Raw genomic sequence first — 27367 nt, 5'->3', positions numbered from 1 at the left:
TTTTGAATGTGGGGGGTGGCCAAATGACCAAAGTAGCTCAGGTCAGGTATCTGGCACTGATGTTGGCTCTGTGTTTAGGAAAGGAAGGGGAAAGTCGAGATGAGGCGAGCTGTTGTGAGAGGGCATCACTGGTTAGGGGATTAGAAAAGATCTTTTGTGTGTGATAGAGATATTCCTGGAAGGTATTTTTGCCTCCCGAGTGTCGGGAACGCTACCACTCTGAGCGGGTCCTCAGCAATCTTAACACACAAAATACAACTGCTGATGCTGTGGATCAAAGAATACGTACGCAACGCTGGAAGAACTCAGCAGGTCAGGCAGTAACCGTGAGAAAAGAGTAGCTGACGTTTCGGGCCGCGACCTTTCATCAGGAATGGGCGGAGAAGAGAGGGCTGAAGCCCAGTAACAGAGATTGAGGAGGTTGTAGGGCCTAGAGGCGCCAGGTGGGAAACGAATCAGAGTAAAGATAAAGGGGGGAGGGGTAAGCATGAAAGAACTGTAGAGATAAAGAAGCAGAAAGTTCAAAAGAGAGAGAGGCAGAGAGGGACCTGGGATAGGGGAAGGGGGAGAGGGAGGGAATGACCAGAAATTGGATAATTCAATGTTCATACCAGCAGACTGGAGGCGACCCAGACGGTAGATGAGATGCTGTTCCACCAACCTGAGTTTGTCCACATCATGGCAGTAGGGGAGTCCATTTATGGACATATCTAGATGGGAATGAGAGGCAGAGTTGAAGTGGGTGGCAACCGGGAGATCTTGTCTATTGTGATGGACGGAGCGGAGGTGCTCGACGAAGCGGTCCCGCAATCTGCGTCGGGTCTCGCTGATGTAGCGGAGGCCGCACCGGGTGTACAGGTTGCAATTTACGACTCCAGCAGTCTCGCAGGTGAAGTGATGCCTCACCTGGAAGGACTTTCTGGGGCCCGGAATGGTGGTAAGTGGGGAGGTGTGGGGACAGGTGTAGCATTTGCGCTTGCAGGGTTAAGTGACAGGTAGGAGTTCTATGGGGAGTGACGGGAGGACCAGGTAGTAGCGGAGCGAACGATCCCTGAGAAAAGCTGAGAGGGTTAGGGAGGGAAAGATGTGCTTGGTGGTGGGGTCCTGTTGAAAGTGGCGGAAGTTGCGGAGGGTAATATGCTGGATACGGAGGCTGATGGGGTGTTAGCTGAAGACAAGGGGAGCACTCTCCCTGTTGTGGTGACGGGAGGATGGATTAAGGCCTGAATTGCGGCAAGTGGAGGAGATGCGGGTGAGGGCATATTTGATGACGCCAGTAGGGAAACCACGATCCTGAAAGAAGGAGGAGATTTGAGAAGTCCTGGAACGGAAAGCATCATCCTGGGAGCAGATGAGACGGAGACGGAGGAACTGAGAATAGAGTATGGCATTTTTGCATTGGGCAGGGTGAAAGATGTATAGTCAAGAGAGTTATTAGAGACAGTGGGTTTGTAGAAGATGTCAGTGGATAGTCTGTCTCCAGAGATGGAGACCGAGAGATCAACGGGAGAGAAGTGTCCGAGATGGACCAAGTGAATTTAAGGGCTGGGTGAAAGTTAGAGGCAAAGTTGATGAAATTGACGAGCTCAGCATGGGTGCAGGAAGAACCAATGTAGTCGTCAATGTCGCGGAGGAAAAGTTGGGGAGTGGTGCCAATATAGATTTGGAGCATAGACTGTTCCACATAACCCACAAAGAGGCAGGCATAGCTGGGGCCGATTCGAGTACCGATGGGTATGCCCTTGATCTGGAGAAAGTGGGAAGAAACAGAGGAGAAATTGTTGAGAGTTAGAACAAGCTCCGCCAACCGGAGGAGTGTGGTGGTTCTGGGAACTGGTGGGGTCTGTTATCCAACAGGTAGTGGAGGGCTTTGAGGCCTTCTTGATGGGGGATGCAGGTGTATAAGGATTGAACATCCATGGTAAAAAATGAAGCGGTCGGAGCCGTGGAATTAAAAGTTATTGAAGAGGTGAACGGCATGGGATGTATCCTGGATGTAGGTGGGGAGAGACTGAACTATGGGGGATAAAATGGAGCCCAGGTAGGCAGACACACTTCCAGTGGGGCAGGAACAGGCTGAAACTATGGGTCTGCCAGGACAGTCAGGCTTGAAACTTTGGGTCTGCCGGGACCTCAGCAATCTTAAGTGGAAGGGTGAGCAGTCTGTTCGGTCGGTGCTGATGTGGCCAGAAATAGGAAGACAACACCGATTAACTCAAGGCTAAGGTGTCGTGGTATGAATGAATGCTTCTGATAGTTGAGGCATTGGGTTCTCTTCGAAGGAAGCCTTCGTTCGACCAGTGCATCAGGCCGGTTTCAATGCAATCCATGTTTAATTTTCATTCAATCTTACATAAATAACCATCAACGCAGCCAGACGAAACAGCGTTACTCCAGGACCAAGGTGCAAAAACACTTATAATATATAAGGCTTGCAATAGGCCACAACGCAGCTTGAGACCCGGGGTCCACAGGATGAAACCGGAATCTGGATTCGACACCGACAGAGATTGTCTTTTGCCGAGCGAACACGAGGGATGCGCTATATACGCCCGTCCGGAGGCCGCGCCACAGCGCCCCCATGTGCGCAGACCCTTTATTTTCTTCGCCAACGAACATGTCTCTGTTTCCAACGGGACTGGACTGGAACTAAAATCCCAGCGAGAAGTTCTGCCATTAAAGAGGAGGCGGAGTGTGAATTGAAACAGAGATGCAGGGGGATGAAATACGGAATGCCAAAACGGTTAGTGGAGTAGTAGTTGGGGCAGATGCTGTTAAGACAACAGACAAAGTGAGGAAGCTAAATATTGATCCTGCTGGGACTCATGTTCTGAGCTGCGGACGTTTCAATACAGGAAGTATTGTACGAAAGTCCGATGAGCTCCGGGCAGGGGTCAACGTCTGGAATTATGATATTGTAGTCATTAGTGAGACGCCGTTGCAGGGCGGGCAGGACCGTCAGCTCAACATTCCCGGTTTCGGTTGTGTTAGTCGTGATGAAGCGGGAAGTATTGAAAGTTGAGGGGCGGCTTTACTAGTAAAAAGAGGTTCATTGACAAACTCAGGGACAGCGGAGTTCATGCGCCTTTTTGACAGGGACGTTAATATACAGGGATTACAGGAAGATGGTTGTTGTGCAGTCAGAAGTGATTTAGCTGAATTAGTATATCACAACATTGTGGGCCGAAGGGTCTGTTCTGTTCGGTGATTTACGTTCACTGCTTTGCAAGAGGGCTAAAAGACAGTTTTAAACTCATCGAGTGGGCAGATAAGAGGGTCTGGTGGATCAAGGACTTTGACGATAGATTGCGAAACAGAGAGACCAACCACTTCACAGACAGTATAGGCAGTGAGCGAGCCACACAGCTGTCACTGTGACACCTACACACCCCTCACCGTGACATGGACAGAACTTCGAGCGGACACTAAGCGACCCCATACCGTGATAGCCACACGCAACTCGCCGTGACACTCTGCGGAACAGTTTTGAAACTGTAACTGGATGAACACGGGATCGTTCGGGAAGCTGAGGTGGTGAGAGGGAAGGCATATAGAAAGGTATTTACACCCGCGCTGTAGGGTACAACAAAACTAGGTGACAGAGAGGAAGGTTAAAGGGGTTAAACAGCCAGCTCCAGTGCAAAGACGCCTTGTGGCTAAACTGCTTAATAACTTGTTGAATACTTCTGGATGGTAGGAGAGAGATGCAAATGACCAAGCAGGGGAAAGTCTCACCGGTCGGGTCTCTGACACTGACTATGGTTCTGTGTCTCAGCCAGGACTAAGGGGTCAAATCTGGAGAGCAGTATCGATAGGATTATCTTTGTTAGGGGAACGGAGAAGAGGTACTGTGGACGAGAACGAAGGTATGCGGTCATTATCGTCACCAGTATACAGGTAGAGAAGGGGAGTCTGTTCTCAAAACTTTTGGATCTGCAGGTGTGGACAAAATTAGAAAGAATATTCAGTTTAAAATGTCACACACACACACACACACACACACACACACACACACACACACACACACACACACACACACACACACACACACACACTCATATTTATGCAGCTTGAGGCCCCTGAGCATTTTGAATGCCACGGTAATCTGAAACCGTTCACAACAGAGATTGTATTCTGCCGAAATATCACTGGGGGGCAGCACATACACATGGCACGCGACCGCGCCACACCGCCCCCACTTTGCTCAGCACATTCATTTCCTCTCCCATGAGCAACTCTTTCAAATTATACCTGAACTGGAATCGAACTAATACCCCAGCAGTAAAGTTTTCCATTAGAAGGGGAGAGTAGTGGTATAAACTAGAGTTGCAGGGACATGTAAACATGAACGCTATTACAGATAGTTGAGTATTTGTTGGGACAGATGTTGCTAAGACTTCTGAAAATGTCGAGAAGCAAAAGATTGCGCCTGCTTGGACTCATGTTCTGAGCAGCGGACGTTTCAATGCAGGACGGATTGTTTGAAAGGCCGATGCGCTCAGGTCAGAGGTCAACGTCTCTAAGCCTGACAAGGCAGATATTAGTGAGACTTGATTGCAGGCGGGACAGTATCGTTTGCATAAGCTATGAACGAGACACACAACCCTCACTGTGACACGGAGATGTTCTTCAATGGGACACTGAAAGTGTTTCGGTGTCACTGCCACAACCCATATCTGATATGAACACGCCCCTCATCGTGACACTAATACAGACAGGCTCTGCACCACAGCAGGATCTCACCACTCAACGATACCAACACAAACTCAGGCCCTGCACAGTAACTCGAATACGGTACTCCCCGTGTGCATAACACCCTCCCTCTCCAAAACCACTCCCCGAATCCGTCACCCTACTCCTACACTATTCCCAGTCACCGTCACACAGACTGCAGTGCACCACTGCCGTCTCCGTCACGCGTCCCTCGCCTACAATCAACCCCGTCTCCGTGACCCTCACACCCTCCTGCACATTTCGCCATCTCCATTATCGCGCACGTACCCATACGCCCCGCTCCGTCTCCTTGATACAGTCCACCCGCTAAACTCTCCCCATCTACGTCGTCCCTGCACTCTCCTCCCACTCTGTGTCACAGGCAATTGTGGGGAGTATGAGGGAGAGAAGATGGGTGGTGTTTCACCTCCCCCCGTACCATGGATATCGATCGCCAGGATCTGAATCTCTCCACAACTCTGAATGCACAGGCCGGTCACGTGCTTCCACACCACTTGCATCAGTGTTTGCATTCTCACCACCCTTTCGCTGTCCTCCTCTCTCCTTCCCTTCCTTCCTCGAACGGCAGCACACAGTCCGCTCACAGACACACACACCATCTCCAAGAGACACACACGATTCAAGACTACTGGAAAGCCGAAAATCTGTGTATTGGTGAGTGGGGAGAACGGAGAAGGGAGAGGGTTTCGTACTTTTGCTGACTCCGGTAGGGTGTGCTGCGATGGTGCGGGAGGTACTTCACATGTCTGACCCCGAGAGTGAGATGGTATATTTAGAGAGCTTCGCTGGTTATCTGACCTTGGGAGTGTGTGCTGGGCCGGTGTGGACTGAGCTTCACTCCGTGTAAAACTCCCGAGCGTCTGTTGGGACAATGTGGAGAGAGCTGTACTCTGTGTCTGACCACGGCAGTTAGGAATGGATCGTTGCGGAGGGAGCGTTACTGAGTGTATGTTTCCAGGAGTGTGTGATGGGATTGTATGGAGGGATTCTTGCTCTGTCTCCGAATAACAGTCATGGGTCAGTAGATTTCGGCGTATTAACAGACTCCAATCAGAGATAGGGAGCAAGAAAATGGTAACTCACATATTCTGCTCCAAAGGCTGCAATCTGAACACCCTTTCTGTGGCCACACACTACCCCCCTTCCTTCCTGTTTTCACAGCACACCATCCCATCTCTATGATTTTTTAAGTGCAAAATAGCCAACTGTTTTCACCAATCCGCCGGGACCATCCCCGTTTCTAATGACATTTGCAACATTTCTGTCAGAGCCCCTGCTATTTCTTCAATAACTTCCCTCACGTTTCTAGGGAATATCCTGGCAGGACCTGGAGACTTGTCCACTTTTATTTTCCTTAAAAGCGCCACTACTTCCTCATCTTTAATCATCAGAGTTTCCATAACTCCACTACTTGTTTCCCGTACCTTGCACAACTCAATTTCCTACTCCGTAGGGAATACCGAAAAAAAAGTAATTGTTCAAAATCTCACCCATCTCTTTTTGCTCCACACAGAGCTGTCCACTCTGATTCACTAAGGGAACAATTTATTCCCTCACTATCCTTCTGCTATTAACATAACTGCAGAAACCCTTTGGATTTATTTTCATGTTACTTGTCAAAGCAACCTCCTATCTTCTTTTAGTTTTTTTTTCTAATTTCTTTCTTAAGATTTTATTTTACATTCTTTATGTTCCTGGAGAACTTCACTGACTCCATGCTGCATATATTTATTGTAGATCTCTCTCTCTTTCTGACGAAACAAGTCTCCAATATCCATTATTTCGAGGCTGAGTCTCAGTATTTTTTTTCAGCACCATCCCAAACATCCATATCTCTCTCGTTACAGAATGAATTACAACGCAGCCATTTGAGAAGATTTGGCCTTTCGTTGAAGACCAGCAAATGATCGCTGGGATCATTCTGACTTGTTGCACCGCCGCCTGGTGTGGAGGCTGCAACGCACGAGGTCGCCAGAGGGGGCAGAGTGGTGTATACTCAGCCAGCTCCATCGCGGGTACATCCCTCCCCAGCATCGAGGACGTCTCCCAGATGCGATGCCTTGAGGAGGCGGCATCCATCACTAAGGCCGCTGCTCCCGGGTCAAGCTCCCAGTTCATTACGACCTTCGGGGAACAGGCACAGGAGACGAAAGCTCAACGATGAGGATCATATCATTCCCCTCAGCCATCATAGTTTTGAATGCATGAGCACCACGTCCACATTTTACGTGATTTATTATCTTTTTATTTTCACATTAATTTTACATATTTGCGCCCCGCTGATCCGTTAAATGAACAATCCTCACGTGGTACAAGTCACAGATAGTAAAACAGACTGTAGATCCGGCAGAAAACACGCGATACAGACGGGGAGGACATTTGACACGCTGGCCTTCATCAGTCAGGACACTGAGTACGGGAGTCTCAGGTCACCTTGCAGTTGTAGAAGATGTCTGTCAGACGACATTTGGAGCACGGTGTTCAGTTCCGGTCACTCTGCTGTTTGAACGATGCCACTGAGCTGGGAAGACTGGAGAGGAAGATTTACGAGGACACGAGGGACTGAATTATGGACTGAGGTCTGGAATTTTTAGGCTTTATTCTGTGACCTTACATAGGTGTTGAAAACCACGAGGGACACGGAAAAGGCACTCTATTTCCCCAGCACTGGGGTATCGAGAACATCAGTGACATGATGGAGGTGAGAGCAGCTCGAAAGAGAAAAGTGAAAAGGATTGGGATTAGATAAATGAAATATTGAAATGGGAAGAGAAGGGCAGAGAGGGAGTGGAGAATGGGGGAATAGAGTGTGAAAGAAGAGAGAAGAGTTAAGGGAGAGGGTGTGCAGAAAGTGAGAGGAAGGAAAATGCGGATGCAATAGAGAAGGCGGGAGTGGAGGAGGATGAGTGAGAGAGAGAGTTTAGAGGGACGAGAGTAAACAGAAGGAGAGATGGCCAGTAAAAGAGCTATAGAAGGAGGGAGCAGAATAGGTTAGGGAGGAGAGGATGTGTCAGTGACAGTCGAAGACAGAGATGGGGAGAAAGAGGATGTTGTCATTTGATTGAAGTCGGTCCCACTGGCTGTTGACAGAGATCCGGGATCTTTTGAGAAATATCCGGGCACAAATGTGCAGACTTTTCACAGATGAAATGGTGCTGAGCATTTTTACAACTGTTACGTTTACATTTACTGCATTCGAACTTTCCATCCTTCTTCATGTACAACACATTAGAGGCCACGTTCCTGTCAAGCAGGAGGAAACAAGTTGAAAAGGGACAACACTCCTCCAGCAGAGAGCCTTAAGTCAGTCCCCAAAATAACTGACGCACACCCTCACCACTGACCTGTGACAGATCCCAAAATCTCACAATTCCCCACTTCCCCAGCACAGCCCTGTGTCAACGTCCAGAATACTCCCACTTACTCGCGCTCTCCCTATAGCCCTGCGTCAGTCCCCAATTTAACGCCATGCCCCACTTTCTCCCCACAGACAGATCCCAGAGTAATACCAGTGCCCCCTCTTCTCCCCACAGGCCCTAAAATACACCCATAGCTGCACCCTCTCCCCATGGACCTATATCAGTCTCCAAAATACTCCCACTGCTTCAGCGGTACCCCACAGGCCTGCTTTATACCCCAACACACTCTGACCTCCCGCTCTCTCCGCACAGATCAGTGTCGGTCCAAGGAACACACACTGACTCACTTTCTCCACACCGCCCCGTGTCGGTCCCCAAAACACTCGCATTTCGCACTCTCCCCCCACAGGCCCGTGTCAGTCCCGGAAATAATCCCACTGCCCAGCCTTCGTGTTCGAGACCTGTGTCAGAAACCAAAACACTCCCAATTCCCACTCTCTTCCCACAGAAGTCTGTCAATGTCCAAACTAATCCGAGATCTGTGTCAGTCCACAAGGTACACGCACTGCCTCACTCTCTGCCGCAACCTGTCTCAGTTCCCAAAAGAGCTTCACAGCTCCACGCGCTCCCCACAGTCCCGTGTCAGTCCCCAACATAATCCCACTCCCCAAACATCTCCCGACGGGACTGTGCCAGACATCAAATCACTGCCTCTTTCCACTCTCTTCCGACACTCCACGTCAGTCCCCAAAATAATTCAGTCAGACACACTCTACCAACAGCACGTGTCAGTTCCGAAAACGAATCCAATTACCCACACTCTCCCCACAGACCTGTGTCTCCCAACTTAATCCCTGTGTCGCACTTCCTCCCCACGGAGGCCCTCACAAAAATACTCCAACTGACACACACACACACGTCCACTTCATTGACTTCTGTCAGTCCCTAAACAGCCCCAACTCTCTCCAAACAGACGGTTCTCTGTCCACAAATTGCTGCAAATTGCCACACGCTCCACACAGAACTTCACATTCCTTAAAATAATCCCCCTTCCCGCTTTCTTTCCCAATCCCTGTGCCAGACCGTAAATTGAAGCCATTGCGGACTATCTTCTCGCAGACTGTATCATTACCCAATCGAACCGCACGACCAATTATCTCCTCAGAAAACTTGCGTGACCCCAAATCTCACCCGGCTAGGCATTTTCCAATCCAGTAGGAACTGCGTTTTTCGCGGACAGCTTTCTTAACAAAACTCTGCGAAATTTAATTGCAGTCATTAGTGATTGAATTTGAGCAAAATTTCAGTAGCGTCATCTTTGACTAACTCCCCGAGAGTGTGACTGCACTGTGCGGAGGGAGCTTCGCTTTGTGTCTGACCTCGGGAGTGTGTGATGGAACGGTGTGGAGTGCGATTCACTCTGTGTCTGACCACGGGAGTGCGTGATAGGACGGTGTGGAGGGAGTTTCACTCTGTGTCTGAACCCGGGAGTATGTGATGGGACGGTGTGGAGGGAGCTTCACTCTGTGTCTGAGCCCGGGAGTATGTGATGGGACGGTGTGGAGGGAGATTCACTGTGTCTGAGCCGGGATTATGTGATGGGACGGTGTGAAGAGAGATTCACTCTGCGTCTGACCACGGGAGTGTGTGATGGGACAGAGTGGAGGGAGATTCACACTGAGTCTGAGCCCGGGAGTGTTTGATGGGACCGTGTGGAGGGAGCTTCACTCTGTGTCTGAGCCCGGGAGTATGTGATGGGACGGTGTGGAGGGAGATTCACTGTGTCTGAGCCGGGATTATGTGATGGGACGGTGTGAAGAGAGATTCACTCTGCGTCTGACCACGGGAGTGTGTGATGGGACAGAGTGGAGGGAGATTCACACTGAGTCTGAGCCCGGGAGTATGTGACGTGGTTAAGTCGAGGAACTGCACTTTGGTGTAGATACATCTCCATCGACCTGATACTTACCTCTTCCGCTTTTGAGTTTATTTCAAGAAGATTTGAATCAGAGTTAGAACAATTTTGTTTCGCCTCATCGTAAGACGTTTCCAACGTGGATATGAAATAACAATCGACTGCGATCCTGTCCTGGGAAAGGGTTTTGTCTGGAAATTTCGAACAAATAACAGTGAATCTCCCTCTGTCCGTCACAGCACACACACCTGGCATCAGACACAGAGTGAATCTCCCTCCACACCATCCCATCACACACTCCCGGGGTCAGACAAAGAGTGAATCTCCCTCCACACCGTCCCATCACACACTCCCGGGGTCAGATACAGAGTGAATCTCCCTCCACACCGTCCCATCACACACTCCCGGGGTCAGATACAGAGTGAATCTCCCTCCACACCATCCCATCACACACTCCCGGGGTCAGATACAGAGTGAATCTCCCTCCACACCATCCCATCACACACTCCCGGGGTCAGACAAAGAGTGAAGCTCCCTCCACACTGTCCCATCACACAATCCTGGGTTCAGTCACTGAATGAATCTATCACCGCACCATCCCATCACACACTCCTGGGGTCAGACACAGAGTGAATCTCCCTCCACACCAACCAATCACAGACCCCCGTGCAAGACACAGAGTCAATCTCCCTCCACACCGTCCCATCGCACTCCCTGGGTCAGACACAGAGCGAATCTCCCTCCACACCCTCATATCACACACTCCTGGGGTCAGACACAGAGTGAATCTCCCTCCACAACGTCCCATCACACACTCCCGGGGTCAGACACAGAGTGAATCTCCCTCCACACCATCCCATCACACACTCCCGGGGTCAGACAAAGAGTGAAGCTCCCTCCACACTGTCCCATCACACAATCCTGGGTTCAGTCACTGAATGAATCTATCACCGCACCATCCCATCACACACTCCTGGGGTCAGACACAGAGTGAATCTCCCTCCACACCAACCAATCACAGACCCCCGTGCAAGACACAGAGTCAATCTCCCTCCACACCGTCCCATCGCACTCCCTGGGTCAGACACAGAGCGAATCTCCCTCCACACCCTCATATCACACACTCCTGGGGTCAGACACAGAGTGAATCTTCCTCCACAACGTCGCATCACACACAAACGGGTCAGACAGTGAGTGAATCTCCCTCCACACCGATCCATCACACACTCCCGGGGTCAGACACAGAGTAAAACATTCTCCACACCATCCCATCACACACTCCGGTGATCGGACACAGAGTGAATCTCCCTCCACACCGCCCCATCACACACTGCCGTGGTTAGACACAGAAATAATCTCCCTCCACACCTTCCCATCGCACACTCCCCGCGACAGACACTGAGTGAATCTCCCTCCACACCGTCCCATCGCACACTCCCCGCGACAGACACTGAGTGAAACTCCCTCTACAGCGTCCAATCACAAAGTCCCGGGGTTAGACACACTATGCCTTCATTGAATTCTGGGATCAGATGCAGAGCGAACTTCACTTCATCTGTCAAATCTTTTATTCTAGTTGTTAACTAGCGAATCCCGCTCCTTTCGAGCTATCACGGAGATGTCAATCAATTCTTCACACCGTCAGGGTTAGACACAGAGTGATGTTTTGAAATACCCGTCCGGCCAGATCACTCACTCTCGCGATCAGACGCTTGGTGCCGCTGTTTCCTCACTGTACCCTGTACAGACTCAGACATTGAACGAAACTCCCTTGAAATCTCCACCTTCCGGTAATTCCCTCCCCCTCCCTTCCCCAATCCCACTTTCACTGCGCCTCCTACTTCAGATGGCTATCAAGTCCCTCATGGTTCCGCCTGCTTCTACTGCCCATTGTGCTTTCGAAGTACATTCCTTCTTCAGCTTTCCTGCTTATCCCCTCGCTGCTTCCCTTCCCCCACAGCTTGATCTTTCCCCTTACTGGTTTTCACCTGGCACCGGCCTTCTCCTTCCCACCCTCCCCTACGTTCGCTATAGAGCCCCTGCAACACACGGCTGACACCCGGCCCACCGCCCAGTCCTGACGAAGGGTCTCGGCCATAAAAGTTTGTCTGCTCGTTTCCATGGAAGCTGCTCGAACTGCTGAATTCCACAAGTGTTGTGCGTGTTCATTTGACCCCAGCATCTGCAGAGTATTTACTGTTAAAGCTCCCTCCACACCGTCCCATCACACACTCCCGGGTCAGACAGAGAGTAAATCTCCCTCCACACAATCCCGTCACACACTCCCGGGGTCAGACACAGATTGAATTTCCCTCCACACTGTACCATCACATACTCCAGGGGTCAGACACAGAGTGAAGCTCCCTCCACACTGTACCATCACATACTCCAGGGGTCAGACACAGAGTGAAGCTCCCTCCACACCGTCCCATCGCAATCTCCTGGGGTAAGTGTTGGAGAGAAACTCTCCATTTCCTCCAAGTCTCTCCATTTCCTCGCACCCTGTTATATGGAGCAGTTGAAACGTGGAATGTCCTCTCACCTCTTCTCCTGTTGAGGTACTGGCAAACCTGAGCTATGTTTCTGGTGATGTTTCCATTCTTCATTTCGAGCTGATTGAACCGATGACGGAGATCGCTGTGCGTTCGATTCAGCTCCGAGAGATTGCTCAGACAGGTTCTCTGGGGGTGATCCAGCCGGGAGTTGTCAGATGTCCTGGATTCAAGGGTTGAGTTCAACTCATGGACTTTCTGTTGACATTGGCGCTGGGTCCTGTTCATCTCCTGATGTTGCTCCCAAAGTCTCCGGTAGTTTCGCTCGGAGGTGATCAGAGACTGACGAGTCTGTGATACTGAGAGTGATAGGAAAGGGTGTCAGTGACACGGTGTGAAGTGAGTCGGTGTCACAGTGTGTGGAGTGTCTGTGTCACAGTGAGAAATCTGTCTGGGACGAGACCTGAGGAGTGTCGATGTCACGGTGTGGGGAGTGTCGGTGTCACAGTGAGGTGTGTGTGAATGTCACAGTGAGATGTGGCGGATTCACAGTGAGGTGTGTGGCGGTGTCACAGTGAGGGGTCAGTGAGTGTCACAGTGATGGACCTCTCTGTGACACAGTGTGGGAAATGTTTGTGTCACAATGAGGAGCCTGTCGATGTCAGCGTGTGCGGTGTGAAGGTTTCACGCAGGGTGGTGCATCAGTGACATGGAGAGGTTTGTGTCAGTGTCACAGTGAGAGAAGTGTCGGTGTCACGATGATCAGTGTCAATGTTACGGTGTGGGGTGTGTAAGTGTCAAGGTAAGAGGGAGTGTCGGTGTAATGGTGTGGGCTTGAAGTCACGGTGTGTTGCGAGTAAGTGTCATGGTGAGAGGTACGTCGCTGTCACAGTGAGGGGAGTGTCGGTGTCACAGTTCGCAGTTTCGGTGTCACTTTCAGGGGAGTATTGGTGCCACAGTAAAGGGGGAGTCGGTGTCCCGGTGTGGAGAGTGTCCGGGTCACTATGGGGTATGTTGGTGTCACGGAGAGGGGAGTGTCGATGTCACGGAGAAGGTTGTGTAGCTCTTACGGTGAAGGCTGAGTCCGTGTAACAGTGAGAGGTGTGTCGGTGTCACGGTGAATGTACTGTCGTGCACGATGTGACGGTACTGTCATAATAATGGTGAGGGTCTTCTCTATGCTATGTTGAGGGTAACGTCTGTATCACGGTGAGACGCCTGTCGCTGTCACGGTGACGGTCGTGTCACTGTCACAGTGAGAAAAGTGTCCCTGTCACTGTGAGGGCCGTTTCCACGTCACGGTGAATGGCGTGTCGGTGTCAGGGTGAGCTTTTTTGAGGTAACATTTCATTCCACTCTGCTTGTTTGCGGTATGACTGCACCCAGAGCCCGTTCCACTTACCATAGATCGAGAGCCCGGCCACTATCGCGACCAGGGCGAACGTAACGAAGCAGAGCAGGTAGATCTTAAGCTCCATTCTGTTTTCGATGTTCTGTTCCGGCTCCTGTTTCTCCGCACCTGTAGAGAGAACATTGGGTGTGTGTGTGAAATCAGCCGTGTCCCCACTGGGACTCCCTCCCTCCCACCCTCAGCTACAGGGAAGCGACCCAGGTGTCCGACCTCTCGTTGTAACACATGGCATCGAGTCCCTGCAGAGTCCTGTTAAACGTCTCCGGAGGCTCCCCAACGCCCTGACATCCTTCCGATAATGGGGTGACCAGATCTGTATACAATACGACTGATTCAGTCTGACTAGTGATTTTTATAAAGTTGCCACATAACTCCCTGACATTTGTACTCAGTGACCCGACTAATAAAGGCAAGAATGCCATAGGACTTCTTCACCATCCCACCAAACTGTGCAGCCACGTTTAGGGAGCTGTGAACATGGACCCCAGGATCCTCATCCCATCTAATGTAAGGACATGTTCGGCACAGCATTGTGCTCCGAGCGGCCGGTGTTGTGCTGTACGTTTTCTGTGTTCCTATGTTTCAACACTGTGTGACTGGAACTGTACAGAATGCGCCGGATTCGGCCTAACCAGTGATTTTTATGAAGTCACCACAAAACTCTCTGACATTTGAACTCAGTGCCCCGACTAATTAAGGGAAGAACATAGAACAACACAGCACAGTACAGGCCCTTCGGCCCACAATGTTGTGCCGACCCTCTAACCCTGCCTCCCATGTAAAACCCCCGCATCTTAATTTCCTCCACATACCTGTCTAGTAGTCTCTTAAACTTCTCTAGTGTATCTGCCTCCACCACTGACTCAGGCAGTGCATTCCTCGCACCAATCACTGTCTGAGAGAAAGACCTTCCTCTAATATCCCCCTTGAACTTCCCTCCCCTTACCTTAAAGACATTTCCTCTTGTATTGAGCAGTGGTGCACTGGGGAAGAGGAGCTGGCTGTCCACTCTGTCTATTCCTCTTAATAGCTTGTACACCTCTATCATGTCTCCTCTCATCTTCCTTCTCTCCGGAGATTAAAGCACTAGCGCCCTTAATCTCTGATGATAATGCACACTCTCTAAAGCAGGCAGCATCCTGCTAAATCTCCTCTGTTCCCTTTCCAATGTTTCAACATCCTTCCTCTAGTGAGGCGACCAGAACTGGACACAGTACGCCAGGTGTGGCCTAAACAGAGTTTTATAGAGCTGCATCATTAACTTAAAGTCTATCCCTCGATTTATGAAAGCGAACACAGATAAGCTTTCTTAACAGCCCTATCTACCTGTGAGGCTAATTTCGTTCGGGGGGTATGAACATGGAGCCCACGATCCTCTGCCCATCTATACCAAGGACATGTCCGGCACATCTTTATCACCCGAAGGGCTTCTGCTGTGCTATAGGTTTTCTATGCTTCTATGTTTCAACACTGTTTAGGGTCTTGGCTCTGATAGAGTGACATTTCTTTCATTTGACCTATCAAGGGGCAACATTTTAGGTTTGTCCGGGTTAAGCTCCATTGGCCCGGTCTCCAAACCATATCTGTAACTGATCTACGTCACACTGAATTCTTGTCCAGTCTTCTCCGCTCTCCACAGCACCACGCTCTCGCCGTATCGTCAGCTAACCTGCTAACGCACCCATCTACAATTTCATCCAGATCATTTTTTATACATTTAAGAGCAAAGAGATAATGTTGCAGCTATAAGGGACACTGGTCAGACCCACCTTGCTCAGTTCTGGTCGCCTCACTACAAGGAAGCCATAGAAAGGGTGCAGAGGAGATTTACAAGGGTGTTGCCTGGAATGGGGAGGATGGCTTATGAGAATCGGTTGAGTGAACTCGGCGTTTTCACCTTGGTGCGAAGGAAGATGAGAGGTGACCTGATAGACGTGTATAAGATGATGAGTGAGTTGATCGTGTGGATATTCCGAGGCTTTTGATCCACGGCTGAAATGGCTAGCACGAGAGGGCGCGGTTTTATGTAGCTTGGATTTTCTTTTTTTACAGAGAGAGTGGTGAGTGCGCAGAATGGGCTGCGGGCGCTGGTGGTGGAGGCGGTATCTCCTAGGGAGTTCGTCACTGCTTTCTGGGCCGAAGGAGCGGTAAGAGAGGGAGGGAGAGGGGTAAGTAGAGAGTTAGGTAGAGAGGTTGGAAGAGGGAGAGGGATGCTGGATGGCGCGAGACCCAGGGAGGGATGTCGGGCTAATATGATCGGGATGGACTGATCAGGCACGGGGAGTAGATGGAATCCAGCTAGACTTTAACAAGGTCTCAGATGGTACAGAACTCTGGGGTGCCGGGAGACAGAGGGCACAGGATTGAGCTGAGAGTGGATGACGAGGAGGAGAGAGATCTGTGGGAGGGAGGGGGGTGTTAGTGAGAAAGGATGTATACAGGGACAAGAGAGGGTGAAGTTGAAAAGGAGGGGAGATAATAGGGGAGAAGAGTGGGGCGGAGGGTGAAGATTGGGGAGATGGAAGGTCAGAGACGGGGATTTTTTTTTAAGAGAGTGGTTGGGGCGAATCGGGAACAGAGTAGAGGAGGAGATTGGTGGAGGTGGAGGATAAGGGTGTACGAGAGGGGCAGAGAGTGTGGGGTGGGTAATATGAAAGGGGAAGAGAGGGGAGGAAAAAGTGGATGTTTTCTGGTCTCGAGGGACTGATTTGTGCAGAGAGGTCGGGCATTTGCGACTTTAATTCTTGGAACGTAGTGGTGACCTCACAGAGACGTATAAAACCACGAGCGCTGAATGGGGAGGGTTTAAACAGGCTTTGCAGGGTGGTGGGAACTGGAGGGCCAGAACAGATCATGGAGCGGGGGTGGAAATAAATTGTGTTAAATGTTCATGCAAAGTCAGAAATTGAAGTGTTGTGTATGGGTGTTACAATCTTCTGAGGTGTGTCTATTTCAATGCGAGGAGTATTGTCCGGAAGGCAGACAAGCTGAGAGCGTGGATTAACACGTAGAATTATCACATCATAGTCATTACTGAAACTTGGCTACAGGAAGGGTAGGACGGCAGCTTAATTTTCCGGTGTTCCAATGTTTCAGACGTGATAGAGGGAGAGGGATGAAGGTGGGGGTGGGGTTGGTGACATTGCCAGTTAGGGAAAATATTACAGCAGTGCTCAGGCAGGACAGATTAGAGCGCCTGGCTACCGAGGCCATATGGGTGGAGCTGAGAAACAGGAAAGACATGATGACAAATTAATGGGGTTGTATTATAGACCACACAATAGTCAGTGAGAATTGGAGGAGCATATCTGCAGAGAGACAGCAGACAACTGCGGTCAACATAAAGTTGTGATAGTAGGGTATTTTAATTTTCCACATATTGATTGGGATTCCTACACTTTTAAAGGTCCAAATGGATTAGAGTTTGTAAAATATCTTCAGCAAAATTTTCTATATCAATATGTGGAGATCCAAACTAGAGAGGATGCAATTTTAGATCTCCTATTGGGAAACAAGTTAGGACAGGTGACAGAAGTCTGTGAGTGGAAACACCTAAGGACAGTGATCATACCGCCTTTAGTTTCAACTTGATCATGGATAAAGATAGATCTGGTCCTCCAGTTGATGTTCTAAACTGGAAAAAGGCCAGATTTAATGAAATGGGTTAGGAAGTGTGGATTGGGAATGGTTGTTCTCTGGCAAGGATGTGATTGGTAAGTGGGAGGCCTTCAAAGGCGACATCTTGAGAGTGCAGAGTTTGTATATTGCTGTCAGGATTAAAGGCAAGGTGAATAAGAATAAGGAACCTTGGTTCACGAGGGATATTGGAAATCTGATAAGGAAGAATAAGAGGAAGATGTATGAGAGATATATAGTAAACAAGGAGCAAATGAGATTCTTGAGGAGCATAAAATGTGCAAGAAAATGCTTAAGAAAGAAATCAGGAGGGTTAAAAGAAGATATGATGTTGCTTTGGCAGTCAAGGTGAAGAATAATCCTAAGAACTTCCACAGGTATAGTAAAAGCAAAAGTACATTAAGGGATAAAATTGATCGTCTTGAAAATCAGAATGGTCGGCTACGTATGGAACCAAAAGGAATGGAGGAGAACCTAATTTTATTTTTGTATCTATATTTACTAAAGAAACTGACAAGCTATCTATGGAAATTTGGGAAACAAGTAGTGAGGTCATGGAACCTAAAGAGATTGAAGAGGAGGAGGTGATTGCTGTCTTGAGGCAAGTCAGAGCAGATAAATCCCCAGGCCCTGACAGGGTATTCCCTCGGTCCCTGAAGGAGACTCGTCTTGCAATTGCCGGGGCCCTGGCAGAAATATTTAAATTGTGCATCTTCCCGGCCACTGAGGTCAGGCTAACTGGTCTATAATATCCTTTCTGCGGCCTTCTCCCTTTCTAAAGAGGGCAATGACATTTTCAATTTTCCAGTCCTCTGGCACCATGCCAGAATCCAATGACTGGATTAAAGGGATGACTTGCAGTGGATTAAAAAGCTGAACAATGTAGAAATTAAGAAAGAGGATGTGATGGAGTTTTTGGAAAGCATCAAGTTGGACAAGTCACCGGGACAGGACGGAATGTACCCCAGGCTACTGTGGGAAGCGAGGTAGGAGATTGCTGAACCTCTGGCAATGACCTTTACATCATCACTGAGGACGGGAGGGCTTCCAGAGGATTGGAGTGTTGTGAATGTTGTTCCCTTATTCAAGAAATGGAGGAGGGATAGCCCAGGAAATTATAGGCCAGTGAGTCTTACTTTAGTGGTTGCTTATTTGATGGAGAAGATCCTGAGATGCAGGATTTATGAACAATCGGAGAAGTTTATATGAATAGGAATAGGTATCATGGCTTTATCAATGGGCAGGTAGTGCCTCACCAGCCTGATATAATTTTTTGAGGACGTGACCCAGCACATTGATAGAGGTAGAGCCGGAGATGTAGTGCATATGAATTTGATATGATACCCCATGCAAGGCTTATTGAGAAATTAAGAAGTCATGGGATCCAAGGGGATATTGCTTTGTGGATCAATTACTGGCTTGTCCACAAAAGACAAAGTATGCTTGTAGATGGGTCATATTTTGCATATACGCCTGTGACAAGCGTTGTGCCTCAGGGATCTGTTCTGGGCCACCTTCCCTTTGTGATTTTTATAAATGATCTGGATGAGGAAGTGGAGGAATAGGTTAATAAATTTGCTGCTGAAACTAGGGTTTGAGGTGTTGTTGATAGAGTGGAGGGCTGTCAAAAGTTACAGCGGGACATTGATAGGATGCAAAACTGGGCTGAGAGGTGACCGATGTAGTTCCACCCTGATAAGTGTGAGGTGGTTCATTTTGGTAGGTCAAATATGATGGCAGAATATAGTATTAATGGTCAGACTCTTGGCAGTGTGTAGGGTCAGAGGGATCTTGGGGGCTGAGTCCATAGGACACTGAATGCAACTACGTCGGTTGACTCGGTGGTTAAAAAGGAATATGCTGCATTGTCCATCATCGTGTAATTGAATTTAGCAGCTAAGAGGTAATGTTGCCGTTATGTAGGACACTGATCAGACCCCACATGGAGTACTGTGCTCAGTTCGTGTTGTCTCACTAAAGGAAGGATTTGGAAGCCATAGAGAGGATTCAAAGGAGATTTTCTAGGAGGTTTCCTGGTTTGAGGAGCATGCCTTCTGAGAATAGGTTGAGTGAATTCGGCGTTTTCTTCTTGGAGCGACGGAGCATGAGAGGTGTCAGGGCTGAAATGGTTGCCACAAGAGGACAAAAGTTTAAGGTGCTGTGGAATAGATACAGAGGAGATGTCAGGGGTAAGTTTTTTACGCAGACAGTGGTGAGTGCGAGGGATGGACTGCCTGCAACGGTGCTAGAGGCGGATGCGATAGGGTCATTTAAGAAACTTTTAGATAGGCAAGTGGAACGTTCAAAAATAGAGGGTTATCGGTAAGCCGAGTAATTTCTAAGGTAGGGACATGTTCGGCACAACTTTGTGAGCCGAAACGCCTGTATTGTGCTGTAGGTTTTCAATGTTCTCACCATATGAAGGACCTGGAAACAGTAATAGATTTACAAGGATGTTGCCTGTAATGGGGAATAAGCCTTATGAGAATAGGTTGAGTCAACTCGGCCTTTTCTCCTTGGAGCGATGGAGGATGAGAGATGAATTGATAGTAGTACACAAGATAAGGAGAGGCATTGATCGTATCGATCATGTAGGCTTTGATTCAGAGCTTAAATGGTTAGCACCAGAGTGAATAGTTTGAAGGAGCTTGGAAGTAGGTGTAGAAGAGATGTCAGGGGTAAGTTTTTTACACAGGGAGTGGTCAGTGCGTAGAATGGGTTACCGGCGGCGGTGGTGAAGGCGGAAATGATACGGTCTTTATAGGACTCTCGATAGCTACATCCAGCTGAGAAGTACAGAGGATATGGGTAAAGCCTTGGTAGGTCTAAGGTGGGGACATGTTCGGCACAGCTCTGTGGGTCGAAGGGCCTGTATTGAGCTGTATGTTTTCTATGTTTTATGTGTCTAAAGCACCCCTCTACAACTTAATCCAGATCATTTATATACATCACGGACAGGCGAGGTCCCAGTTACATCCAGAGATACAAACCCTTTCATAGTTGTAGAGCAGCGTAAAACAATCACAGAATACAGAGTAAAGCGTCACAGTTACAGAGAGAGGACAATGCAGGCAGACGATTAGGTGCAAGCGGTCACGACGAGGTCGATCGTGAGGTCAGGAGTCCATCAGATCGTTCTATGGGGCCGTTCGGTAATCTAATATCTCAATCCCACCCCCAACACACCCCCTCCGCCGATGGGAGGGTCCGTGCTGGGTAGGGGTCTATGATTAATCTGGCTGCTGCACCGAGGCAGCAGGAAGTGTAGACAAGTGTCCACGAAGGGAACATATCAGTTTTCTGTCTTTGGAGAGAGGAACCAAGACGGCTGATGAGACAGTGCAGTTGGCATGATGTGCAGGGACTTCAATAAGGCATTTGTTGGGTTGCTCTGCATAATGGAGTGAGGTCTAGGGCGATTAGACTGACCGACCTGACTGCGGATGACCCGCTTGTCCTGATTGCCAGATAAAATGTACACTGACTTTAACAAGTGCAATCACAAGATCGCAGATGGCTGATCATTCTGGGAGATGGAAGAGAGGAAGGGAGGGAGAACCGGAGAAAGAATTAACTGATGAGAGAGGGAGGGAGTGGGGAAGTAGGGTGGGTGGAAGATGGAGGAGGGAGAGTGGTACTGGATGCCTTGACACCCAGGGAGAGCTGTCGGGCTACTTTGATCTGGAAGGACGGATCAGGCACGGGGAGTAGATGTAATCTACCTAGACTTTAACAAGGTCTGAGATGCTACATTACTCCGGGGTGCCGGGAGACAGAGGGCACAGGATTGAGGTGAGAGTGGATGACGAGGAGCCGAGAGAGCTGAGGGAGGTAGGGGCTGTTAGTAAGAAAGGAAGTAGACAGGGACGAGAGAGGGGGACGGGAAAAAGGAGGGAAGATAATAGGGGAGGAGTGTGGGGCGGAGGAGGAAGAGAGGGGAGATAGGGAGTTAGAAGGGGAAAGACAGGGATTTTTTTTAAGAGTGTGTTTGGGGCGAATCGGGAACCGAGCAGAGGAGGAGATAGGTGGAGGCCGAGGAGGATAACGGTGTACGGGAGGGGCAGAGAGTTTGGGGTGGGTAATGTGAAAGTGGAGGAGAGCGAAAGAGGAGAAAAATGATTTTGTCTAGTTTCGAGGGACTGATTTGTGGAGAGAGGTCGGGCAGTTTGGGACTTTAATTCTTGGAGCGTATTGGTGACCTCACAGAGACATATAAAACCACGAGCGCTGAATGGGGAGGGTTTAAACTAGATTTGAAGGGGGTGGGAACTGGAGGGCCAGAGCAGATCATGGAGCGGGGGTGGAAGTCAATTGTGTTAAAAGTTCAGGCAAAATCAGAAATTGAAGTGTTGTGTATGGGTTTTACAATCTTCGGAGGTGTGTCTATTTCAATGCGAGGAGTATTGTCCGGAAGGCAGACAAGCTGAGGGCGTGGATTGACACGGGGAATTATCACATCATAGCCATTATTGAAACTTGGCTACAGGAGGGGCAGGACGGCACCTTACTGTTCCAGGGTTCAGATGTTTCAGACGTGATAGAGGCAGAGGGATGCAGGGTGGGGGTAGGGTGTGGTGACATTGCAAATCAGAGAAAATGTTACAACAGTGCTCAAACAGGATAGATTAAAGTGCTTGGTTACCGAGGCCATATGGGTGGAGCTGAGAAACAGGAAATTCATGATGACCACGTTAATGGAGTTGTATTATAGACTACACAATAGTCAGTGATAAATGGAGGAGCAAATCTGCAGAGAGACAGCAGGCAACTGCAGGAAACATAAAGTTGTGATTGTAGGGTATTCTAATTTTCCACATATTGATTGGGATTCCCATACTATTAATGGTCCAGATGGTTTAGTGTTTATATAATGTCTTCAGCAAAGTTTGCTATATCAATATTTGGTGGTACCAACGAGAGAGGAGGCAATTTTAGATCTCCTATTAGGAAACGAGTTAAGACAGGTGACGGAAGTCTTTGTGGGGAAACACCGAGGACAGTGATCAAAGCGCCATTAGCTTCAACTTGATCATAGATAAAGATAGATCTGGTCCTCGGGTTGAAATTCTAAACTGGAAAAAGGCCACATTTGTTGAAATGAAAAAGTATCTAAAACCCGTGGATTGGGACAGGTTGTTCTCTGGCAAGGATGTGATTGATAAGTGGGAGGCCGACAAAGGAGAACTTTTGAGAGTGCAGAGTTTGTATGTTCCTAACAAGATTAAAGGCAAAGTGAATAAGATTAAGGAACCTGGTTCTCTCGGGGTATTAAAACTCTGATAAAATAAAGAGATAATGTATGACATGTATAGGAAACGAGGGGCAAATGAGATTCTTGAGGAGTATAGAAAGTGCAAGAAAATGCTTAAGAAAGAAATCAGGAGGGTTAAAAGAAGACATGAGTTTGTTCTGGCAGTCAAGATGAAGGTTAATCTTAAGAGCTCCTGCAGGTATATTAAATGCAAAACGATAGCAAGGGATAAAATTGGTCCCCTTGAAAATCAAAGTGGTCGGCTGCGCATGGCACCAAAAGAAATGGAGGAGAAATTAAATGTTTTTTTGCATCTGTATTTAATAAGGAAACTGACAAGCTTAGTAAATTCGCTCTGGGAATGAGCGAGACAAGTAGTGAGGTCATGGAACCTATAGAGGTTGAAGAGGAGGAGGTGTTTGTTGTCGAGGCAAGTCAGGGTGGATAAATCCCCAGGCCTTGACAGGGTTTACCCTCGGTCCCTGAAGGAATCTGGTGTTGAGGCAGGTCAGAGTGGATAAATCCCGGGCCCTGACAGGTTTTACCGTCGGTCCCTGAAGGGCGTGGATTGACGCGTGGAATTATCACATCATAGCAATTACTGAAACTTGGCTACAGGAGGGGCAAGACGGCAGCTTAATGTTCCAGGGTTTCGATGTTTCAGACGTGACAGAGGCAGAGGGATGAAGGGCGGGGGTGGGGGTGGTGACATTGCTAGTCAGGGAAAATGTTACAACAGTGCTCAAGCAAGACAATTAGAGCGCTCGGCTACTGAGGCCATATGTGTGGAGCTGAGAAGCAGGAAAGACATGATGACCACATTAATGGTGTTGTATTATAAACCACACAACGGTCAGTGAGAATTAGAGGATCAAATCTGCAGAGAGAGAGCAGACAACTACAGGAAACAAAAAGTTATTAGGGTATTTTAATTATCCACATATTGATTGTGCCTCCCATACTATTAAAGTTCCAGACGGTTCCGTGTTTTTATAATGCCTTCAGCAAAGGTTTCTATATCAATATGTAGAGGTACCAACTAGAGAGGATGCAATTTTAGATCTCCTATTAGGAAACGAGTTAAGACAGCTGACGGAAGTATGCGTGGGGAAACACCGAGCGACAGTAATCATACCGCCATTAGTTTCAACTTGATCATGGATAAAGATAGATCTGGTCCTCGGGTTGAAATTCTAAACTGTGAAAAGTCCAAATTTGATGAAACGAAAAAGGATCTAAAACGCGTGAATTGGGACAGGTTGTTCTCTGGCAAGGATGTGATTGGTAATTGGGAGGCCGTCAAAGGAGAACTTTTGAGCGTGCACAGTTTGTATGTTCCTAACAGGATTAACGGCAAAGTGAATGAGATTAAGGAAGCTTGGTTCTCTCGGTATATTAGAACTCTGATTAAGAAAAAGAGAGAATGTATGACATGTATAGGAAACAAGGAACAAATGAGATTCTCGAGGAGAACAAAAAGTGCAAGAAAATGCTTAAGAAAGAAATCAGGAGGGTTAAAAGAAGACATGAGGTTGTTCCGGGAGTCAAGGTGAAGAATAATCTTAAGAGATTCTGCAGGTATATTAAGTACAAAAGGATAGAAAGGGATAAAATTGCCCCTCTTGAAAATCTGAGTGGTCGGCTCCGTATGGAACCAAAAGAAATGGCAGAGAACTTAAATGTTTGTTTTGCATCTGTATTTACTAAGGAAACTGACAAGGAGCCTATGGAAATGAGCGAAACAAGTAGTGATGTCATGGAACCTATAGAGGTTGAAGAGGAGGAGGTGATTGTTGTCTTGAGGCAAGTCAGGGTGGATAAGTCCCCAGGCCCTGACACGGTTTACACTCGGTCCTTGAAGGAGACAGGTGTTGAGGCAAGTCAGAGTGGATAAATCCCAGGGCCGTGACAGGGTTACCCTCGGTCCCTGAAGGAGACTGGTGTTGGCAAATCAGAGTGGATAAATCCCTGGGCCCTCACAGGGTTTACCCTCGGTCCTTGGGGACTAGTGTTGACTTAAGTCAGACTGGATTAATCCCCGGGCCCTGACAGTGTTTACCCTCGGTCCCTGAAGGGGACTGGTGTTGAGGCCAGTCAGAATAGATAACACCCCGGGCCCTGACAGTGTTTACCCTCGGTCCCTGAACGAGACTGGTGTTGAGGCAAGTCATAGTGGATAAATCCCCAGGCCCTGCCAGGGTTTACCCTCGGTCCCTGAAGGAGACTGGTGTTGAGACAAGTCAGAGTGGATAAATCCCCAGGCCCTGCCAGGGTTTACCCTCGGTCCCTGAAGGAGACTGGTGTTGAGGCCAGTCAGAATAGATAACACCCCGGGCCCTGACAGTGTTTACCCTCGGTCCCTGAAGGAGACTTGTGTTGAGGCCAGTCAGAATATATAACAACCCGGGCCCTGACAGTGTATACCCTCGGTCCCTGAACGAGGATGGTGCTGAGGCAAGTCATAGTGGATAAATCCCCAGGCCCTGCCAGGGTTTACCCTCGGTCCCTGAAGGAGACTGGTGTTGAGGCAAGTCAGAGTGGATAAATCTCCAGGCCCTGACAGGGTTTACCCTCGGTCCCTGAAGGAGAATGGTGTTGAGGCAAGTCAGAGTGGATAAATCATCAGGCCCGGACAGAGTGGATGTGGCAAAGTTGTTTCCCATGGCGGGGGAGTCCAGTACGAGAGGGCATGACTGAAGGATTGAAGGGCTCCCATTCAGAACAGAGATGCGAAGATCATTTGCTTTTTAGCCAGAGGGTGGTGCATCTGTGGAATTTGTTGCCAAGGGCGGCAGTAGATGTCAAATCATGGGGTGTATTTAAGGCAGAGATTGATAGGTATCTGAGTAGCCAGAACATCAAAGGTTGTACTGAGAAGGCGGAGGAGTGGGAACAAATGGGAGAATGGATCAGCTCATGGTAAAATGGATGAGCAGATTCGATGGGCCGAATTTCCTTCTGCTGCTCCTTTGCCGTATGGTCTTATAATATTGTGAAGGGAACAGAGAGAGTGAATGCAAGCAGGCTTTCTCTACTGTGGTTAGGGAAGAAAAAAAAAAGCAGAGTACATGTGTTAAGGGTGAAGTGTGAAAAGTTTAAAGGGAACATGGGGGGGGATGGGGCTTCTTCACATAGAGAGCGGTGGGAGTGTGCAATGACCTACCGGATGAAGTGATGAATGCAGGATCACTCTTAATATTTATGTAAAACTTGGACAGGTACATGGAATAACGGGTCTGGAGGGATATGGTCCAGGTACAGGAGACAGATGTATTAGAAACTAAGACTCTTGCGACTAGAACACGGGACCCTCCAGACTGACGTCATCGCTGTGAACTCTGACCTGTTTGTGCAGTGGTCGACACTCCGCCGGATCCCGAGGAAATGGGAGGACCTTCGTCCTCATCGATGCGGGGTTCCCCTTTCCAAAAGTTCAGCTCTGAGTAAGTGGAGGTCACAGCGTCTGGGAGAGAGAGGGAGAGAAAAAACAGTTAAGAAAGAGGGTGAGAGCGGTAGAGATTGGGTGAGGGGGTCGGTGAGAGACAGAAGAGCGAGGGGTAAGGGAAGAGAAAGGGGCATAAGAGAGGAGGAGAGAAGAGGTGAGACAGCGAGCGAGAGAGAGTGAGGATGGTGGAGAGAGGACAGGGACGCAGAGAAAGAGAGAAAGCGATAACGACAGACAACGATGGGAGAGCGCGATGCTAGCATTGCGCAGGAAAATGCAACAGAATGAACTGCGACGGAGAACGGGGAAAGGGGAGAGAGTGAGAGTAAGTGGGTAGAGGGGAAAGCGGAGTGAGAGGTGTGAGAGATGAATGGAGGGGAATGAGAAGAGAGAGGATGGAAGTGGTAACGAGATCGAGAATTTCAACGAGAGGGGAAAGATCGAGGGTGGCAGAGCGTCGTGTGCAGGAGAGAGGGGTGGATAGTGAGGAGGGGAAGGCGTGAGGGGAGATGAGCGGGAAACAGCGACAGGGAGGGGTGGGAAGAACGGGCGGTCAGACGGGGGTATAAGAATGAGGAGAGATAGAGCGAAAGAGTGAGAGGGGGAGACCGAGAGAGGTAGAGACCGTGACTGTGATAGAGGAGACACGGGGGCAATGAGAGAGGGCGAAGAGAAGGGGACACTGGGAGACAGCAGGGGAAAAAGAGTGAGAAAGAGACAGGGGAGGGAGGCAGAGTAGAGTCCGGGTGAGAGAAGGGGAAAGGGGGAACAGAGAGTGGGGTTAGAAAAGGGAGAGAGGGGTTAAGGTTTTATACCGCACCCGCTCCTCACCGTCTCTTCCACTGTGCTCCCTCCTCACCACAACGGCACGACACTGACTCATTTCCACCAAACCCGCGAGACAGAGCTTGCTCCTTATCGGCCCTTCCTCCACTCGCCCTATACCATGCCAGCTTTCCACAGCACTCCCTCCACACTCCATCCGACGGCGCTACATCTAATCCGCCCCTCCCAGGGCGCAATACTCCGCACCGACCATCAAAGAGAGTTCCCCGCTCTTCCTTCTCTCACGAGTTCCCTCCGTGTTATTCTCAAACAAGGAATAATTTGGGTAAACTGTGCGT

The 27367-nt window shown here is 49.0% G+C and overlaps 1 protein-coding gene across 1 annotated transcript; it reads right to left on the bottom strand.

Moving 5' to 3' along the window:
* Positions 1-7787: 7787 nt before the first annotated feature.
* On the bottom strand, positions 7788-27126 carry LOC132386418 (uncharacterized). Its single transcript, XM_059958693.1, has 7 exons — positions 27075-27126; positions 26142-26261; positions 13903-14019; positions 12551-12859; positions 10063-10199; positions 9285-9349; positions 7788-7977 (listed from the first exon to the last, which is right to left on the bottom strand). Exons 1-7 carry the CDS (start codon positions 27124-27126, stop codon positions 7788-7790), a joined length of 990 nt encoding a protein of 329 aa, XP_059814676.1.
* Between the last annotated feature and the right edge of the window lie 241 nt (positions 27127-27367).

This window comes from Hypanus sabinus, unplaced genomic scaffold (assembly GCF_030144855.1).
Source record: "Hypanus sabinus isolate sHypSab1 unplaced genomic scaffold, sHypSab1.hap1 scaffold_1151, whole genome shotgun sequence".
In the NCBI taxonomy this organism is placed as follows: Eukaryota; Metazoa; Chordata; class Chondrichthyes; order Myliobatiformes; family Dasyatidae; genus Hypanus; species Hypanus sabinus.
This window is presented reverse-complemented; position numbering and strand designations above follow the sequence as displayed.